This window comes from Mus caroli, unplaced genomic scaffold, assembly GCF_978045245.1.
Source record: "Mus caroli unplaced genomic scaffold, Mus_caroli_1 scaffold_12, whole genome shotgun sequence".
Lineage (NCBI taxonomy): Eukaryota > Metazoa > Chordata > Mammalia > Rodentia > Muridae > Mus > Mus caroli.
In genome coordinates this window covers 2,886,951-2,904,270 of record NW_028227267.1, presented here as the reverse complement: position 1 = coordinate 2,904,270, position 17,320 = coordinate 2,886,951, and the positions used below count along the sequence as shown (strand labels likewise).

Genomic DNA, 17,320 nt, shown 5'->3' with positions numbered 1-17,320 from the left:
GACAGCCATGACTACACAGAGAAACCCTGTATTGAAAAAAGCAAAAACAAAACAGAACAGCAAAAGAACTTAGAATTTCACAGTGTCTGTGTGATTCTGTAGTTGGTAAAGACTGCCCTTAGCCTAAATTTCCAAGCAGAAAGCACAATGGAATAGAAGTTGTGCCTATGCAGAAACTAGTCTGTACTTCCTAAACTGAAACTCATGTTTCTCTCTAACCAGCAGTGTTGCTAAGGAAAATAATAGAGAAAATGATGGCATGTGACAAAAGGTGCAGTGTTTGAGAAACAGGGCAACTCTGCTGGCACACTTCTCCTTTGTCTTCCATGCTCCTGTGTTCATCTGCAGACATTTGTTGTGTGCCTGTTATATACACTAGGCTTCTTCTCAGCTAAATAAGTGAATATGAGTCCTTTTTCTTACTGTCTAACAGGGAAAACATAAACAGCCATCTTAACAACCATACAGGGTGCTATAATAAGGATAGCAGTGCATTGCTATGGAAACGCTGAGGTAATTAACTCTAGATGTGGGAGTTGGGCAGATCTCCTCAAAACAGGCAGTATTTGAGCTGGACATGAGCAAGATTAGTAGATGTTCAAAACAGCAGGGATACATGCTCTGTTTTGGTGCATGAATCAAAATAGAACACTGTAGTCAGAGTGGGTACATTGTAGGAGGAGTTCAGTGATATGATGCATTACAAAGGCTATTAAACTGAAAGCAGAAATGCCTATTCTAGACCTGGTTTTAATTTAATGTAGAGTATAGCACAATACATCATTGAGTGAATCTGTTTCTAACTATAAAACTTAGTGTTAAGTCAATAAAAATACTAGAGTCTTGGTGAGAAGGGGAAGGGAGGGAGTGGGGAGGAAGGATGAGAGGGGTATAAGGGAGGGAGGAGGAAGGAGAGAGAGAAGGAAGACAGAGGAGAGAGGAATAGAGGAGAGAAGGGAAAGAGAGGAGAGGGATGAAAGAAAATCAGAGTAGTAATCAATTGTCATTAAACCTTGTCTTTCCCATTTAGAGGCATCAGCCATCTTTGGTTGTTTGCCAGCTCTTTTGAATAGTAGGCTAGTTCCCAGCACTCTTCCACTTCCACACAATGGATAACAAGCAACCTCTTCTCACAGTGTTAGAGACTCTTACCTCCCAAGGCCACAGAGACTTACTACATTTTATAGTTTCCAAATTCATTGCTCAGTAATATAGAAATTAAAAAGAGCAGGAAAATCAAACCAAGGCTGGTGCAACTTTGGGAGGCAAGTGATAGCACCTCACCTTTAAAAGCAAAATGAACAGTTACCTAATTTGTCTCCATCTGCATGGTACCTGTATGTGCTCTATTCTATCATGGAGAAATGCTTTCCAGATTTCAGTTGCTCCAGAATTCGGTGCTCTTCCAGAAGTCACCCTAGCTCTTTGTCCAGCCTCATCTTCTTCTGTGCTCTCTTTGTAACTATCTGTCCTCCTTCTCAGAACCTACTTTATTTTCCTTTTTGATTGACATCTTGTCATCAGAGCTTGGCTTAATATCCATTCCCAGCCAACTGAATGTTACAGGTCAGCTTTTTAGATTCCTTTCACTCTGTACCCTGGCCCTTTATTTAGCAGTTGTGTGTAAGAGTAGACTAGTCTCTGTCAGAGCCCCGTTGTCATTTGCCATATCCTGTCATGGCTATATATCTGATGCCTAATGCATAGTCAGTTTGTAGTGGAGACTAGGGAAGGCTAGAAGGCATGATTGGATATGTGCAGTGAATCTGCCCCCTGAGTATACTGTTTTATCTTTTTTTTTCTTTTGCCCTGTATTGTTCAGAGCCTTAATACTCTGTCTTTATTTAGTGCATTTGTTGTTCTGATTATTATGTGTTGGGAGGAATTTCTTTTCTGGTCCAGTCTACTTGGAGTTCAGTAGGCTTCTTGTATGTTCATGGGCATCTCTTTCTTTAGGTTTGGGAAGTTTTCTTCTATAATTTTGTTGAAGATATTTGCCAGCCCTTTAAGTTTAAAATCTTCACTCTCATCTACTCCTATTATCTGTAGGTTTGGTCTTCTCATTATATCCTGGATTTCCTGGGTGTTTTGAGTTGGGATCTTTTTGCATTTTGCATTTTCTTTGATTGTTGTGTCCATGTTCTCTATGGAATCTTCTGCATCTGAGATTCTCTCTTCTACCTCTTGTATTCTGTTGCTGATGCTCACATCTATGGTTCCTGATTTCTTTTCTAGGGTTTCTATGTCCAGAGTTGTCTCCCTTTGGGGTTTCTTTAATGTTTCTACTTCCCTTTTTAGATCTTGGATGGTTTTTTTCAATTCCATCACCTGTTTGGTTGTGTTTTCCTGTAATTCTTTAAGGGATTTTTGTGTTTCCTCTTTAAGGACTTCTACCTGTTTAGCCGTGTTCTTCTATATTTCTTTAAGTGAGTTATTAATGCCCTTCTTAAAATCTTCTACCACCATCGTGAGATATGATTTTAAATCCGAGTCTTGCTTTTCATGTGTGTTGGGGTATCCAGGACTCACTGTGATGGGCGTACTGGGTTCTGATGATGGTGAGTGGTCTTGGTTTCTGTTAGTAAGATTCTTATGTTTGCCTTTCACCATCTGGCAATCTGTGGTGTTAATGTTCTAGCTGTCTCTAGCTGGAGTTTGTTCCTCCTGTGATTCTGTTAGCCTCTGTCAGCACTCCTGGGAGTCCAACTCTCACCTGAGTCCCAGTGGTCCGAGCACTCTCTGTAGGCAAGCTCTCCTTTTACAGGGCATGTGTCCAGAAGTCTGGAGCTCTGATCCACCTCCTGAGTCCTGGGGTCAGAGCCCTCCCTGTAGGCCAACTCTCCTCTGGCAAGAAAGGCGCCCAAGGGTATGGGTCTCAGCTCCACCTCCTGGCTGAGGATGAAGGCCTGAAGGGACCCTGTCCAAGAAGCTCTGTTGCTTCTGTCACCCACGTGCTCTCCTGTGATCACAAGGTCCTGGGTATGCTAGGGGTCCTGCGGCATGCAGAGTCCTCTGTGGCCCTAGACGCTCTGGGCCTGGTTCACGCAGAGGATGGTGGGGCTGGCCCAGACTAGAAGGGATTCCAGCCTCTGGTCGGGCGGGTTTCCTTTGTCCCTGTTCCTGCTGTCACAAGACCCTCTGCGATTCTTTGGAGCTGATGTTTTATTCCACTCACCCATGATCCCCAGGTGATCCCGAGGTCCTGTGGCGTGGAGAGTACTCTGGAGCCCTTGGTGGTTCAGGCGGGTTCAGGCGGAAGATGGTCAGAAGCTTTCCAATTAGTCACTTAACAAAGATACAGAATGTGCTTGGTATTCAGGATGGAATGAAAGAAGTAGTAAACCTCAAGGGGCCATGACTGTCCTGGCTAGTTTCATGTTAACTTGACACAAGCTAAAGTCATCTGAGAAGAGTTAACCTCAAATAAGAACTGTTACATAAGATCACACTATACACAGCTGTAGGGCATTTTCTTGATGGGTCTTGAAGACCCAGCCCATTTGTATGTGGGGCCATCCCTGGGCTGGTAGTCCCAGGTTCTATAAGAAAGCATACTGAACAAGCCACATGGAGCAAGCCAGTAAACAGCACCCCTCCATGGCCCCTGCATCAACTACTTGAGTTCCTGTCCTCACTGTTTTAGTGATGAATTGTTATATAGAACTCTAAACTTGAGGAGGAATCCTTTCTTCCCCAAGTTGCTTTTGGTCATGATGTCTCATCACAGCAATAGTAACCTTAAGTAAGACCTTAAGTGGCCTAGATATGCCAGCTGTTTGAATGATAGCATACGCTCTAGAAGAATTTGAATCTCTGAGATGTTGAAAGAGGGAAGATTTTTGTTTAAAGTCACTAACTTCCTGATTCAGAGAAGTCTTTGCAGAAGACATAAGATGTGAGTAGGCTCTTGTAAGGAAAAACAAAAGCAGCTGGAGTCTCTCAGCTTCAGGACAAGGCATGAAGCAGAGTGTTTAGAAACAGGGGAATAGTGAATATAAAAGCACAGAGTGGAAAACACAGGCCATGTGCAGAGACAGGTAGGTAGAGAGGAGTATGCAGAGCAGAAGGGAATAGAAATTAGAGAGTAAAAGGTGTCAGATCCCAAGAACTCAAATCACCTTACAGCTGTGCAGTCAGGAAGTATGGGGCTCTCAGGCAGGTGAATGATGTGATTATACTAGTGCCCAAGGAGGTGACTCCAGGAGCTAGAGATACAGTGACTTAGAAAGGAGGGTTTAAATACAGAGCAACTCAAAGAGGAGTCATGGGAATATCAGTGTGCCAGCAGCACATTAAAGTCCCTTAAAGTACAGCTGCTCTGCAGGGTGCCTGTGGGCTGAATAGGGAACTGAGAGTAAACCTCAGCAGTCAAGCTGAATATGTACTTCAGCCCTCACCAAAAGCCAAACTCCAGAAAGTCCCAGCATCCTGACACATAGCAAGCACAGAAGTTTAACAAGAATCTTCTTCATTCCTCATAAATACTCAAGGAGGCAGATTTGCAGTTCTCAGTCCTAAACACTAGTTCTTTCTGAATATTTCATGATTTATACACCTTACCAACAGGTTGTACATACCTTGATATCTGTGCAGATACCAAAAAGGGATGGGATGGTTTGCTGAAGAAAAGATCCATGATTTCAAATTTTACCAGCATTCCTGCTGAGGTCAGAGAGCAGCACTTACCTCCTCATTAGACACACAGAGCACATATACATCTGCATCTAGTAAAGGAAGCCTGTAAACTATGAAGCCCAGGAAGCAGAAACTGGTCTGTGAAGTAGGAAGTTAAAAACAACCCACAGGGGCCAGAAAGAGTGCTCAGAGGTTACCAACATATATTGCTCTTGCAGAGGCTGCAGGTTTAGTTCTCAGCATTTGCATCAAGTGGTTCCCAACTGCCTATAATTCCAGCTCCACACAATCCAAATCCCTCTTCTGGCCTTGACAAGCACATGCACTCACAGCATACACTAACACACATGCACATATGCACAGACACACACATTGTAAAAATAAAAAAACAAAACAAAAACAAAATAAAACTTAAAGAAAATCAAAATATATAAAAATATTAGGCAAGTAAATATTTACAAATTTCATAAATGTTTTTTTCCTAAGTAAGTTAGAATTTCTTATCCTGGTGGTATTTATTATTTACAGACATGACCATAATCAAAAGTCTTTACATAAATCCTATTATTTTAATGCATTTCAAGTTACCAAACTAAATAGTCTTACCATGTCTAAAATTATCACTTCATTATTTAATTGGATAAAAATGCTATAAACAGAATATACTACATGGAAAAGTTATAAGAAATTTTAAAATATGAATAGGGTCTAGTTTATGTTTATATTATATTACTTTAGTATAAATAACCTTTTATTTGCATGCAGTGTGTCTATTTTTGGCATTGATTAATTAAAACTATGAACCTTAATATATCTTAAGTTTCCATGGTCTTAAAAGGTTCTACCTTTGACCTGGAGAGATGGCTCAGCAGCTAAGAGAACCGACTGCTCTTCCAGAGGTCCTGAGTTCAATTCCCAGCACCCACATGGTGGCTTACAACCACCTGTAATGGACATACAATAAATAAATAAATAAATAAATAAATAAATAAATAAATAAATAAAGGTACTACCTTTAAGACTAAAGATAGATAGATAGATAGATAGATAGATAGATAGATAGATAGATAGATAAATAGAACCAAGCAGTTCTGTCAGGCATGTTCAGCAGCTTTTATAACCCTTATGTTACAATAAAAGCTACAGTTATAACCCATACCCACTCACTATATCAAGTTAATTCTTAGAGTACGCTTGTAGTTTGAAATTAATTTGACTTTAAATGATGATACCTTATGCCCATACTTCAGGGGAAACATAACTAGTGAGCTCCAAGAATATACTGGATGGGCTTAGAAATGTATACTGAGACAAGAATGTCTATTTCTGTCTTTACTACTTCTCCTGGACTTAGTTCTTTCCAACTGCCTTTCTTTTGGTAACACCTTTCCTTGGCTTATCTTTGCTAAATAACCTTTAGTTGCCACTCCCTTAAAGGGGTATTCAAGTTGTGACTAACCCTAAAATGGAGAGCCAGTAGTTTAAATTGATTGATATCAATGACTCCAGGGAACATGGTGCCATCACAGAGTCCCAGGTCCCTTGTACAAATAGCTACAAGAAGAACATACAGTAGGAAAATTTCTTTGTTTGATTTTGTTTTTCCTTTTCCACATTAATTAATTAGTCACTTTTCATCTGGATTGCATCCCTCTCCTCCTCTCCTCCCAGTCCTCCCCACTCTGGCACAGGCATCAATCTACCCTGGCACATTGAGTCTCATCAGGACTAAGCTCATCCTCTCTCACTGAGGCCAAACAAGGCAGCTCAACTAGGGGAAACATGTCCAAAGGCAGGCAAAAGAGTCTGAGTTGGAGTCAGACACAGCCCCTGCCTGCTCCAGTTGTTGGGAAACCCACATGAAGACCAAGTTTCACATCTGCTACTATGTGTAGGGCCCAGGTCCATTCCATGCATGCTCTTTGGTTGGTAGTTCAGTCTCTGTGAGCTCCAGGGGCCCAGATTAGTTGGCTCTGTAAGTCTGTGTGTGATGCCCTTGACCTCTCTGGCTCCCTCAATCCCTCCCCTGACTCTTCCACAAGACTCCCTGAGCCCTGCCTAATGTTCAGCTGTAGCTCTCTGCATCTGTTTCCATCAACTGATGGATGAAGCCTCTCAGCTAGACTCCTGTCTACAAGCATAGCAGAGTTAAGTTAATAGTGTCAGGGATGACTTTCTCCCATGTGATATGTCTCAAATTGGGCCAATCATTGGTTGGCCATTCCCTCAATCTCTATTCCATCTTTATCCCTATACATCCTGTAGACAGGGAAAATTTTGGATTGAAGGTTTTGTGGGTGGGTTGGTGTCCTTCTCTCTCCACTAGGAGTCCTGCCTAGCTACAGGAGATAGCAACTTCAGGCTCCATATCTCTTGTTGCTAGGAGTCTCAGGGTCACCCTCATATCTTCCCAGGAGTCTCTCCCATCCCAGGTCTCCATCTTGTTCTAGAAATGCCCCTGAATGATTTCCCTTCTCTCTCAGCCCTATCACCCTCAACCCTCACTCTACCCATATCTGATCCCCACCTCTGTTGTTGCCCTTCCTATTCCCTCTCCCACCAACTCTCTCTATCCACTTCTTATGTCTATTTCACTTACCCTTCTGAGTGAGATTCAAGCATCCTCCCTTGGGCTCTGTGCTTGGGGGTCTGTGGATTGTAGTCTGGTTATCCTGTACTTTATGGCTAATACCACTTCTAAGTGAGTACATACATGCGTGTTTTTCTGGGTCTGTGCTCAGGATATTTTTCAGTTTCATCCATTCTTCCAAAATTTCATGATGTCCCTGTTTTTAATAGCTAAGTAGTATTCCATTGTGTAAATGTACCACATTTTCTTTTTTTTTTTTTTAACCAATTCATTCCTCATTTATTTTTAAACAGTGCAGATTAGCACACTATGCTCTAGACCTGAGCAGCTTTATATACTCCATCTCAGTTTAAAACAACAACAACAAAATTCTACCTCTATAATTCCTGCCAGCAGTGTGCCTGGGTTCCTCCTTTTAGTGCGTGAGATAATGAAATAATTTGTGGGTCAGATTTTTCCCACTGGCTACAGCAGTGAGAAATGCAGTAAAACGTGCTGTGATTTGGAAGGCGCTAATTAAGCTCTACATGATGAATACTTAACACTGATGCTTGGGAGTCCCTTGGAACACCAGTATTGGGGAATGCTAAGCCTTCTCTCCTGGAGCCATCCTGTTGGGTGGAGGATCTCATCTATCTGGAATTTCTTTTTTTTTTTTTTATTTTTAATATTTTTTTATTACATATTTTCCTCAATTACATTTCCAATGCTATCCCAAAAGTCCACCATACCCCCCCCCACTTCCCTACCCACCCATTCCCATTCTTTTGGCCCTGGCATTCCCCTATATTGGGGCATATAAAGTTTGCAAGTCCAATGGGCCTCTCTTTCCAGTGATGGCAGACTAGGCCATCTTTCCATACATATGCAGCTAGAGACAAGAGCTCGGGGGTACTGGTTAGTTCATCATGTTGTTCCAACTATAGGGTTGCAGATCCCTTTAGCTCCTTGGGTACTTTCTCTAGCTTCTCCATTGGGAGCCCTGTGATATATCCAATAGCTGACTGTGACCATCCACTTCTGTGTTTGCCAATAGTCTCACAAGAGACAGCTATATTTGGGTCCTTTCAGCAAAATCTTGCTAGTATATGCAATGGTGTCAGCGTTTGGAAGCTGATTATGGGATGGATCCCTGGATATGGCAGTCTCTAGATGGTCCATCCTTTCATCACAGCTCCAAACTTTGTCTCTGTAACTCCTTCCATGGATGTTTTGTTCCCAATTCTAAGAAGGGGCATATTGTCCACACTTTGGTCTTCATTCTTCTTGAGTTTCATGCGTTTAGCAAATTGTATCTTATATCTTGGGTATCCTAAGTTTTGGGCTAATATCCACTTATCAGTGAATACATATTGTGTGAGTTCCTTTGTGATTGTGTTACCTCACTCAAGATGATGCCCTCCAGGTCAATCCATTTGGCTAGGAATTTCATAAATTCATTCTTTTTAATAGCTGAGTAGTACTCCATTGTGTAAATGTACCATAATTTCTGTATCCATTCCTCTGTTGAGGGGCATCTGGGTTCTTTCCAGCTTCTGGCTATTATAAATAAGGCTGCTATGAACATAGTGGAGCATGTGTCCTTCTTACCGGTTGGGACATCTTTGGGATATATGCCCAGGAGAGATATTGCTGGATCCTCTGGTAGTACTATGTCCAATTTTCTGAGGAACCGCCAGACTGATTTCCAGAGTGGTTGTACAAGCTTGCAATCCCACCAACAATGGCGGAGTGTTCCTCTTTCTCCACATCCTCGCCAGCATCTGCTGTCACCTGAATTTTTGATCTTAGCCATTCTGACTGGTGTGAGGTGGAATCTCAGGGTTGTTTTGATTTGCATTTCCCTGATGATTAAGGATGTTGAACATGTTTTCAGGTGCTTCTCTGCCATTCAGTATTCCTCAGGTGAGAATTCTTTGTTCAGTTCTGAGCCCCATTTTTTAATGGGGTTATTTGATTTTCTGGAGTCCACCTTCTTGAGTTCTTTATATATATTGGATATTAGTCCCTTATCTGATTTAGGATAGGTAAAGATCCTTTCCTAATCTGTTGGTGGTTTTTTTGTCTTATTGATGGTGTCTTTTGCCTTGCAGAAGCTTTGCAGTTTCATGAGGTCCCACTTGTCAATTCTCGATCTTACAGCACAAGCCATTGCTGTTCTATTCAAGACTTTTTCCCCTGTGCCCATATCTTCTAGGCTTTTCCCCACTTTCTCCTCTATAAGTTTCAGTGTCTCTGGTTTTATGTGAAGTTCCTTGATCCATTTAGACTTGACCTTAGTACAAGGAGATAGGAATGGATCGATTAGCATTCTTCTACATGTTAACAACCAGTTGTGCCAGCACCATTTGTTGAAAATGCTGTCTTTTTTCCACTGGATGGTTTTAGCTCCCTTGTGGAAGATCAAGTGACCGTAGGTGTGTGGGTTCATTTCTGGGTCTTCAATTCTATTCCATTGGTCTACTTGTCTGTCACTCTACCAGTACCACGCAGTTTTTATCACAATTGCTCTGTAGTAAAGCTTGGTGATCCGGCATGGTGATCCACATTTTCTTTATCCATTCTTCAGTGGACATCTGGGATGTTCCCAGTTTCTGGCTATTACAAATAAAGCTGCTATGAGCATAATTGAGCAAGCACATCTTTTGGGAATATGCCCAGGAGTCTTGAGGTACAACTATTTCCAGTGTTCTGAAAAAACACCAAATTGATTTCCAAAATGGTTGTACAAGCCTACACTCCCACCAGCAATGGAGGAGTGGTTCCTTGCTCCACATCCTCACCAACACGTGCTGTCCTTGAGTTTTTGATCCTAGCCATTCTGATGAGTATAAGATGGAATCTCAGGATGTTTTGATTTGCATTTCCCTGGTGACTAAGGACATTGAACCGTAAGTGTTTCTTGGCCATTCAACATTCCTCTGTTGAGAATTTTCTGTCTATCTATGTACCCCATTTTTTAAATTAAGATATTTGATTTATTGGTGTCTAACTTAAGTTCTTTATGTATTTTGGATTTTAGCCCTGTGTAGGATGTAGGGTTGGTAAAGATCTTTTCTCATTCTGTATGGTGCAGTTTTGTCCTAATTACAGTGTCCTTTGCCTTACAGAAGCTTTGCAGTTTTAAGAGGTTCCACTTATTTATTCGTGATCCTAGAGCCTGAGCTGTTCGTGTTGTGTTCAGGAATTTGTCTCCTGTGCCATTGAGTTCAAGGCTATTCCCCACTTTCTCGTCTGTTAGATTTAGTATGTGCAGTTTTATTTGACTTCTTTGATTCACTTGGACTTGAGTTTTATTCAAGGTGATAAGTATGGACCTGTTTACATTCTTCTACATGCAGACATCCAGTTATACCAGCACAATCTGTTGAAGATGCTTTCTTTTTTCCATTGTATGGTTTTGGCTTCTTTGTCAAAAATCAAGTGTCCATAACTGTAGGAAATTTTGAACACCAGAGGATGTTGTAGTGAGATTGTCTTGACCTTGAGTGGAACACTTGATAGCTTCATACATCTGACCCCAATAACAGAAAGCAATAGTTGACTATAAATATGTAAATCTGAGGGTGAAAACAGCTCTTCTGAGGGAGGGTCTTACTGTCTAGCTATCGCTGTCCTGAAGCTTTCTATGGAGATTAGACTGGCCTTAGATGTAGACATCTGCTGGCCTCTGCCTCCTGCTGTCTTTTAAGGATTTATATTTATTTATTTTTATTTTTTTCAAGTCTTTTTTAAGATTTATTTACTTTATGTATATGAGTACACTGTTGATGTCTTCAGACACACCAAAAGAGGGCATCAGATCCTCAGATCATCAGATCAGATGATTGTGAGCCATCATGTGGTTGCTGGGAATTAAACTCAGGACCTCTGGAAAAACAGTCAGTGCTCTTAACCGCTGAGCCATCTCTCCAGCCCCTATATTTATTTTTTAAATTATGTGTATTTATCTAGGCAGATAAGTGCAGGAGCCTGTGGCAGTGAGGGCAGAAGACGAAGTCAGATCTCCTACAGCTAGAGACGGAGGAAGTTGTGAGCCACTCCATGTAGATGCTAGGAAAGAAATCCAGGTCCTCTGAAAGAACAAGAAATTCTTTAACAGCTGAGCCAAAACCATTTCTCCAGCCCCCAAGACCGCCTTCTTAGAGCCGGATTGTTCAGTAGATGCAGTATGTCTATTTTAATCATTTTGATAACATCTCACATTAACGAGTATTGTCCTTGCTAGACTTTCTATTGCTGCTGTAAGACGGTGCCAAAAACAGCTTGGAGAAGAAAGGGTACTTCATCTTACCACTTTGTAGTCCATCTGACATTTAAGTCAGGAATTCAAACAGAGGCATGGAGGTCTGCTGCTCACTAGCTTTTTCCTCAGGGCTAGTTCAGTTTGCTTTCTTATACAACAAAGTACAACATGCCCTGACATGGGCCCTACCACATTCTCATCAAGGCAATATTCATAGACTTCCCTTCATGCATATATATGTAACCAATTTATTTTGTGGCCTTGGCTAAAAGTTTCCCTCCATTTTTTCATAAATTAATTTCTCTAGCATTCACATTTTTCATACAATGAACTTAAATTGCTTTTTTTTTTCTTCTAAGCGAACTGCTTTTTGTTTTTCAGCTTTTCAGGTTAGATGTGTTTAAAGCCAGAGATCTTGCTCAATACTTGATTTTTCTAGTATTTTTTTAACTGACAGGTGTTGTGTTTATATATGTGGACTCAGTTACTCCATATTTCTAACTGTTGGTAGCCTGGAATATCTGGTACAAAACACTGATTGTATGATTGAGTTTTGTATTCAGCGCATCCCCATCATTCCTTATCTGTAATAATGCAACTTCATTTTCCAGATACTTCATTATAGAATACAATTGTCATCATTAGCTACAGCTTCTGTCATATGTTGTCAGATTAGTGTCCTTGAATCTTTTTTCTATAAACATAACATAGTATTTAGTAACACTATCTATCTCATCTTCTACTTGGCAACATTACCTTACATTGGTAAGTTATTATTTTCAGCCACTTGCATATTAATGTAAACCTTAATTACATTGTTGAATATGAACTAAGAACTATAGAATCACATGTTTTTCTTTAAATTCTACTTTCTTCTGTCATTTGGAGTATTCTGGAAGGGTAATTTTCTCAATTAAGATTCCCTCTTCCCAAATATATCTAGGTTTGAGTCAAGTTGACAAAAACAGTCCATACAAGCATATTTAACCAGGAGGAAGGACAGCAAGTAAATGCTAGTCGCTGTTGTTCTTACCTGATGATAGAAGTAGACAACAGAGTAGCACATACAGGAAGATAGTCCATAGTTGGTCCTTCAGCCATTTGCCCTACATCTAAAGACTATCAGTTGTGTTTCTAAATGAACCAGTCTAATTTGCATATCTGTCCATTTGTGTGTATTATATAAATTACATACCTTTAATGCCTAATAAGTACTTCATGTTTATTAGAAATTCCCCTTCCCCATGAATCCAGAGCTTATACCCACAGAGTCCTTTTGATGTGGTTCCATTAGACAAAACACAAATAATTACACTGAAGTAAGGAAAGTTTGGCAAGTCCAGGCATGATGAAGTGTTGAAGGACCATGGACACTGACAGACTTAAGGCAAGAGCCTTCTGTCTGAGGTTCATAGACTAGGCAGATGCCATGGAGGACGTGGGACCTAAAACTCAAACCTGATGAGAGAGGTGTTGGGCAGCAAGAGCAGATGCTATCATGCATAGCTAGTGCAGCATAGTGAGAAAGGGCCTCTTATAGAACATCTCTTCTCATACAGACACAGAGTAAGAGAATAGAGTGAGATTCTTACAGTCAGGCCTGAGTAAGGGGGTTGAGCTACAGAAAACCCAGGTAGAGATGTGAGTTTCATGACACATAAGGAAGTTTGGCTGTGACAGGGATATACTGGAAACAGCAAGTAGACCTGAGCACCTTAAGCTATGACTGTTTCAAGTGAGAAGGGGGCGGGGGTCACTGGAAAGGCAGGCCTGTATGTCACTTCCACAGCCCTTGGTGGTGGCTGAGCTGTGTCGTGTTCTTTGAGAGCCTGTGGCATCACTGTCATCAGAAGCATGTTTTAAAATACTGACTTGAGATTAGTCAGTGGGGCAGTTATTTGGAAGAACAGTCATGTTCAGCATTGTTCTTCTCAGTGCTTGCTTTAAGTAATAAACCTCTAAACAGATTATACTTTAGGGGACATATGTATTATAATAACTTTTTATATGCACAAAAAGATACCAAAGGAAATATTGCTAATAGCAAGAAAAATTATAGCATTAAGCATCTTTTTAGTGGAGAAATTTTCATTTTTAATTACCCTTTGTTCAAAGTATTCTGCAATGATAAGACTCTCATTTTCTCCACTATTTAATTTCTTCTGAAAGTTCCTCCCACTTGCCCCGAATTTTCTAGGTTTATTTGGCCCGAAAAGAAGGATCATCTTTTGCTTATATTTCCTGGAAGTTTGAATGTGGGTCAGCTGGTCTAAAAGTAGATACTGTTTCCATCAGAACAAGTAGCCAAAGCTTTGAGACTGGATCAGTGAGGTGGAAACTGAGATCTGAGACAGCTCAAGTCAACCTGCTGGGAGGTAGGTCCAACTGGAGTGTTCACAGGAAGTGACTGTTGGCCTGACACTCAGGGCTGTATGCATTTCATTGAGGTGTACCGAAGAGTCCCTCATATAACTGTATTAAAATTCATTTCATCTCATTTTGTATTAGACAGGCTGGTGTGTGTGTGTGTGTGTGTGTGTGTGTGTGTGTGTGTGGTGAAAAAACTCAGGAAGAAAAATAACCTCTTTGTTACAAAGAATATATTTCTTCTATAAAGAAAAATACATGTTTTTAAAGGGGGGATTTTAAACTCTACCAGTCCTATAAGAGGTGCATTTGAAACTTCTCCTTGCTTTTCAAACTACCAAAACTCAAGTGTAAATTCTTTTTTTCCCTCCAACAGATAAAAATCTACGTTCCTATAATGATTTTTCTGGTGCCACAGAAGTTACCTTAGAAGCAGAGCTAAGCAGAGGAGATGGAGATGTTGCTTGGCAACATACCCAACTGTTTAGACAAAGCTTAAATGACAGTGGAGAAAATGGCTTGGAAATAATTATAACATTCAATGACCTCTGAAAGCCTGAACTTCAGGGTAATGCTGGCTACAATCACCGACCCACCATGGCCTCCAGTAGTGCATTAGCTCAGTGTGTATCTAGTTGGCAGTTCACCACCCTGTGCAACAGGTTTCTTTTGTTGGCTGTACATCATGTAATCCTCATTAAAGTATATCTTCATAGTGTGGACCATAAGAAATCTTCAATTAAATACTAACTTCTGCCTGTGATTAGAATTTGGCATAAAGTAACTATGAAATTCTAATCTAAGCACTGTTACTAAAGTTGTAAGTGAAAATGATGGTATTCATGATTAAATGCTGTTCATGACTGTGATACGATCTGGGGCTACTAGTTACTTAACATTTTCTCATTAGATTGTCCAAACATTCTTAACTTTGAATAACTGTCAAGTCAAGTATCTCTTATGTTATATGATGCATGAAGATTTTTATCATTGTAAATATATGGACAGTTAAAAAATAAAATGGATTATTTTTGCTTTATACCTTTTCAGTGCTTACCTTGCCTAAAAATTGGCTTTCCTGGGTATGAAGAACATTGAAAACTACCTCAATATATACTGGTTTTTCAGACATTTATTACTAACAGTTTATTTAAAGATATATTGCAAGTTCCATAATGCATGGAAACTTGGATATTCTTTACCTTTGAATTATAAGATACATCAATGAATAAAATATTCTTGGCTTTGAAACTGTCTTGTATGAGAAAATTAAGTGATGTGAATGAAATCCGAAACCATTAAGCAGAAAGCAGATACTATTTGAGACATGCTGTGATATACTATAGAGTAGGTCACTATAGTTTAAGCTGCGTGAATCTGTTTCTAGTTATAGGATTTAATACCAAATCAATAAAAATACTAGAATCTTACAGAGCGAAAGAGTAGCAATTGTCTCTAAACCTCATCTCTCCCATTTAAAATCAGCATCTTTAGGTGTTTACCAGTAAATAGTAGGCCAACTTTTGAGAAGTATTCCTTTCCTAAAAAGTTGTATTTCGCTTTTCCTCATAAATATGTTCTACCATAACACACAGAATAGAATAGATATAAGAGTAGATAAACTGAATAAAGGAGGATCAAGAAAGAATACAAAGCTATGCTTGGCTACATGAGACCCTATCTCAAAAATAAACCTACCTTGTTTAATTTTTCAAGTAGCTTATGTAGCTGAACTTGTTATGTCTTAAGTATCAATATTCAGGAAGTCTCAAACTTCAAATTTTTTGTAGCAGCATAAATGGTCAGGCACTTTACAAAACACTAAGTGCCTCTGAATGACAGACCCCTAGGGAACATTCACCTTGTCATGGAATTTTGAGGCCCATAAAATTAGCAGTAAGCTAGTTTAGGCTTGTCATAGTTTCACCACAAAAACCCTCATTAACAAACGAAGCTAGTCTTGACCCATCCAAACAGTTTCTTAAATGTCACTACAGGCAGGATTCTGTCCCAAACCCATCTTTCTGAAGTGTAAGGCCATAGACTCAGGAGTTTGTGGGTACCATTTTATGGATATTCTAGGATACTCAACAGCAGTGTTTTTAGAACCAGTTACTTCAACATAAGCTATTCTAAATTTGCAGAGTCTATAATAATAGAAGTTTTGGGGGTTTTTTTGTCTTATTTATGTATAAATTAGGAGATTCAAGCATGCCTTCCTTAAATGCTTTTGAAAGAAATGAAGACTAAGCCACTACGAAGTCCAGTTGATTTATTACACATGGGTGTTTCCTCTAGATTGGCTAAAACTACTTTATCTCATCCCCAATGTATAGATACCAAATTGAAAAGCTAAGTGGGAGCTAACTGTACAAGTGAGATCTTAATTTTCCTTCTTAATTTGCTCTTCCCTCAAAAGCCTATGTTGTTCTGAGATAGAGTCTCTGTAACTCATGCTGGCCTCAAATTGGGGACAATCCTCTCCCTTCAGATTCCCACCTGCTAGAATTTCAGGGATGAACCACCACACTTGACATTTATCCCCAAGACTCTAGAAATCTGCAAAGTCTAATTAACAGGAAATTCATAAGTAATCTAGAAAGTTTTGAAAAACTAAATAGCTGCTACTGTAAGGCCTGACAGGGTATGTCACAGAAATGTCACACTATGAGTTGCTACTCAGGCTAGCTTATCAGTCTTCAAATGTGTAGCCTCCCTCAGCCTTGAAGCAGGCTGATCCAGACTTTGACCTTGCTGCCACTAAGAAGGAGATTACCTGGGTAGAGCCTTCTGACCTTGATGGCTCTATTTGCTCTTCTCCAAGACTCTGCTTACTGCTGAAAGGTCCTTGAGACGTTCCGGAGACACACCCTGTAGATCGCCTACGGGCTGGCTCCAGGCACCAAGATTGGGCTGGCAGGGGATGGCCCTACCCTCTTTATTAACACAGACTCTCAGTAAACTTCAGAGGCTTTGCACAGAAAGGGTTGTCTTGGCCTCTTTTCTCCACATCTGATCTCTTTCAGCCCCAGCCCACCTTTCAGGGGAACCCAGTTCACGTGGCCACAGGCAGCTACACCAATGCTTCAATTAGTAAAGTTATTTTAGCTAAAAATTCAAACAAGATAGTCATGAAAATCAAAATTGCTGCCTCCACCCCCAACCCTATACTATTTCCAGAGGTGACCAGCAAGACTACTGATGTGGGATTCCCAAGACTTCCTGTGGGCTTCACCTGTGTGCATAGATCAGCTTTCATGTCTTGGGGTTTTTTCTCTATGGATGTGCAGCCTCTCTCTGCTAGCTTTATTAACACTTTTAGAAATCTGTTCATTTCAAGTCATTAATCTCATTTTATACCACACTGTTTTGTAATTTATACTGTCCCTTTATTTACAGACTGTTGTTTTCTTTTTTTATTGCTAGATTTACTGTGTAGAACATCCTTATACATATTTCACATAGAATATATGCAAAGATAT

The 17,320-nt window shown here is 40.2% G+C and overlaps 1 protein-coding gene across 5 annotated transcripts in view; it reads left to right on the top strand.

Annotated features, from left to right (window-relative positions):
* Positions 1–14,877, top strand: part of Ngly1 (N-glycanase 1) — a 66,045-nt gene extending 51,168 nt beyond the window's left edge. For all 5 annotated transcript variants that reach the window (XM_085828350.1, XM_085828348.1, XM_029468856.2 and 2 more), the window contains 2 exons: positions 13,669–13,846; positions 14,215–14,877. In XM_085828350.1, the coding sequence (XP_085684476.1) occupies positions 13,669–13,846; positions 14,215–14,390 (354 nt within the window). In that variant the 3' untranslated portion in view covers positions 14,391–14,877. The remainder of the gene's footprint in view (positions 1–13,668; positions 13,847–14,214) is intronic.
* Positions 14,878–17,320: the final 2,443 nt, after the last annotated feature.